Source organism: Haliaeetus leucocephalus, unplaced genomic scaffold (genome assembly GCF_000737465.1).
Source record: "Haliaeetus leucocephalus isolate CR32 unplaced genomic scaffold, Haliaeetus_leucocephalus-4.0 Scaffold0, whole genome shotgun sequence".
Lineage (NCBI taxonomy): Eukaryota > Metazoa > Chordata > Aves > Accipitriformes > Accipitridae > Haliaeetus > Haliaeetus leucocephalus.
The window spans coordinates 2283693-2286953 of record NW_010972436.1 but is presented as its reverse complement, the minus strand read 5'-3'; the positions used below and the strand labels follow the sequence as shown (position 1 = coordinate 2286953).

The 3261-nt window shown below is 49.0% G+C and overlaps 1 protein-coding gene across 1 annotated transcript in view; it reads left to right on the top strand.

Moving 5' to 3' along the window:
* The window catches only part of DLX6 (distal-less homeobox 6), a 7342-nt gene extending 4535 nt beyond the window's left edge, over positions 1 to 2807 (top strand). The window contains exons 2-3 of the mRNA XM_010562420.1: positions 573 to 766; positions 2556 to 2807. Coding sequence (XP_010560722.1) covers positions 573 to 766; positions 2556 to 2807 — 446 coding nt within the window. The remainder of the gene's footprint in view (positions 1 to 572; positions 767 to 2555) is intronic.
* Positions 2808 to 3261: the final 454 nt, after the last annotated feature.

Below are 3261 nucleotides of genomic sequence, written 5' to 3'. Positions count from 1 at the left end.
GCTTTGGGCAAAATTCCTGCTAGCACCTGAGGAGTGAAAGTTTCCAGGCGAGCGGGTCGCATTCCGCTCGGGGGCCGTCTGATTTATGTATTTTTTTGCAGGGAGCCGCTCATTTTGTACGTATTCATCCGGAGGGGCACGGCGGGGGGGGGCGGGGGGGGAAGCATTGTTAAAAGTCTCGGACCGGTGATTCACGGACCACCGAACTGGCGACGCGAAGTCAATTACCTGGGTAAAACCTGGATGGACCTGGAACCAGGCATCCCTTCACGAAGCCAGCGCTGCACTTCATTTTAATTTTTTTTTTAATTTTTTTTTTCTCCCCCGGGGGGAAGGCGGCGTGCCCACTATGCCCGGACAGTTGGTTTGGTTTGTTTTTTTTTTCTCCCGGTAGCTCCCAAGCAGCAGCCTGCGCCGCAGCGTGCCTTTAAGGAGCCGGAGCCTGTTTGTGCGCGATGCTGTCGAAGGGGCGTCGGGGCCGGCTGCCGGGTTTTTAGGAGCCGTGGCAGCCAAAACGCGCGCGTTAAATAGCTAAGGAGGGTGATGTTTCAGCTGCCTCGTTCTGCTTGCAGATCAGCAAAAAACCACGGTGATTGAAAACGGTGAAATCAGATTCAATGGAAAAGGGAAAAAGATTCGGAAGCCTCGAACCATTTACTCTAGTCTACAACTCCAGGCTTTAAATCATCGCTTCCAGCAGACTCAGTACCTGGCACTTCCAGAGAGAGCTGAACTGGCAGCTTCATTAGGACTTACCCAGACACAGGTAATTACTGGGAATCCCAAATCACTGAAATCCTGCTCGAGCAATAAAGGCCAAGCAAAGTACGGTGCTCCCTAAACGTTCTGGCCTCTGTACGGGAACGCTCGAAAAGGTAACGCACACGGTCCCCATCTATACGTGATAGGACTTATCTAATGCACGACAGAGAGACCGGTCTACCGCAGAAGGAGCTGAACGCGCCCTTCCCTCAGCCGCCTGGCGAGCAAATGCCCCCTTTTGATGCCACACATAACATTTTAAAATTGCCTCTGGTTTTTGGATAATTCCAGCACCGAGATGCAGTTGCCCAGCTGTGAAAAGGAGAACAAAACAAAGGCAAGGAGTCGCTGGGCCCGAGGTAGAGCTAAAAGCAAAGCTGCCTCGTAGCGAGCTATAGGTAGTGGGGAAGCAGGAACATGTTAGGAAATACCTGTAAAATCAATAGTTAATTCACCCTGGATGACTAACGCAAATGCAGTGGTTACCCTTGGGCAAAATGTACGAAAGGTGATAATAGATCTGAAGATCAAAGACAGCCGTGTACAAAATTATAGCAGGTTAAGCCATAGTTAAGTGTGGTTGGAGTAGCTGTGCCATTCTGCTAATTTAAGCTTGAAAGACACATGAGGCGTTACAGGCTTCCCAGGCTGGGGTTTGTGGAGATGTGCATGGATAGATGGGATCAATTCGGGTAAAATGTAATCATGTGAATTTATGAGCTTAACAAATGACTGCAGGATTTTATCATTGTCATTGATAGCAGTCGCTTCCAGCCAGCGATTTTTAAATACTCAACAAACATTAATCATGGGAATAGACCTGATAGTTTTACAAATGCGATTTTAGTATCCTTAGCATGCACACTCTGTCTCACCGCTGTCTCGCTTTCTCTCGCACGCCTAGATTTTTCAGGGGCCCGATCCTGGGCATGCAGCTCGACAAGCACCCCTGCTTATGCCCTAACATTACGGCTGCGAAGTTTGCAAGGTCAAATACACGTGGGAGGTGTTTTCTTTGTTTGCTTGATTTTAAGGAACATGTGTGTCTATATGTCTTGCATATATATAATTTCCATAATAATGCTGATCTGCCGGAGTGGGCCCGATCCTTACACACCTCATCGAGTGTAGGCTCCCTCCTCGGGAGTTCTGCTGGATTAGGAGCAGGATGAGACCCAAAGCGGTCTGAATAGCCCATTACTCGCCGAGAAAAGAGAATTTTCCTTTCTTTAAAAACAACTTTGAAAAGAAAGCCACGATCCTGGTTCCATTGTGCCTCCTTCCCCATCACATCAGCAAGGACAGCTTGATCGTGCACGTTTTTGGATGCGCGATTTCTTTGTAAGTGCCCTTTGTCTATTGGCTCCTGTCTCCTGGCACAAAATCATATGATTGCCCGTGTTTGACAACAGTTTGCCCAAACGATCAAATGACCTCCAAAATTCTGAATGAGGTGTCTTTAACACCTCTTTAACGGGAGAGCTCAGAGCACCCTACTGTGTCGCAGCTCGATCAGTCTGGCCTGCCCAGGGAAAATAGCGTTCCAGCTTAAACCCTGCACCCCTCTCGCTTTCCAGCTCCGCTCTGCCTCTCCCGTTCTCTCCAGCTGCACCCGGAGCCCGAGAGCAGCAGTAGCTCATCCTCCTTCCCCTCTCCCCTTTCCCCAGCTCCACACCCGACTGGCGTGGGCTCTCAAGACCTTCTCCAGAGAAAAGCCGGGCCCCCCCGGGGTGTCCCCTGCTGTGCTCTGGGTGCTGACGGCAGCCTAATACCTGCTGCGTTTTGGTTTACAGGTGAAGATCTGGTTTCAGAACAAGCGCTCCAAATTCAAGAAGCTGCTGAAGCAGGGCAGCAACCCCCACGAGAGCGACCCGCTGCCCGGCTCCGCCGCCCTCTCCCCTCGCTCTCCGGCTCTGCCTCCAGTCTGGGACGTTTCAGCTTCTGCCAAGGGAGTCAATATGCCTCCCAACAGCTACATGCCTGGCTATTCTCACTGGTATTCTTCTCCACATCAAGACACAATGCAGAGACCACAAATGATGTGAATTGTCCAAGAGAAATAATCTCCCAAGAACGCCTCGTCTCGACATGGCAAGAAGTTCCCCTGCTTTGCCAAGCCGTGCCAGCTAACAGGCTCTGTGTGAACTTGTAGATGCGGCAAAGAGACAGAGTGGCTTTATTTTATTTTTTTTTTTTTTTTTAAGTAACCTCAGCGATTGATCTTGAACAGAAAGACACAATTTTCATTCTGGCGCACAGAAGACACTTCTCTTTAGGATATTTTCCTTTGGACTCCAAGGCACCAGCCTCTTTCTCTGTGGAGTATACGTCAAAACAAACTTTTTACAAACTTTGCCCACAAGAAGAACCTGAATGTACCATGGCAGCCGTTTTTACTTGTTTAATGAGCTAAAGACATTACATGATGAAAGAGAGACTAGTCAAAGCTCCTTCATTTTTATTCACCAAATCCGGACTGGGGAAAAAAAAAAAAAAATT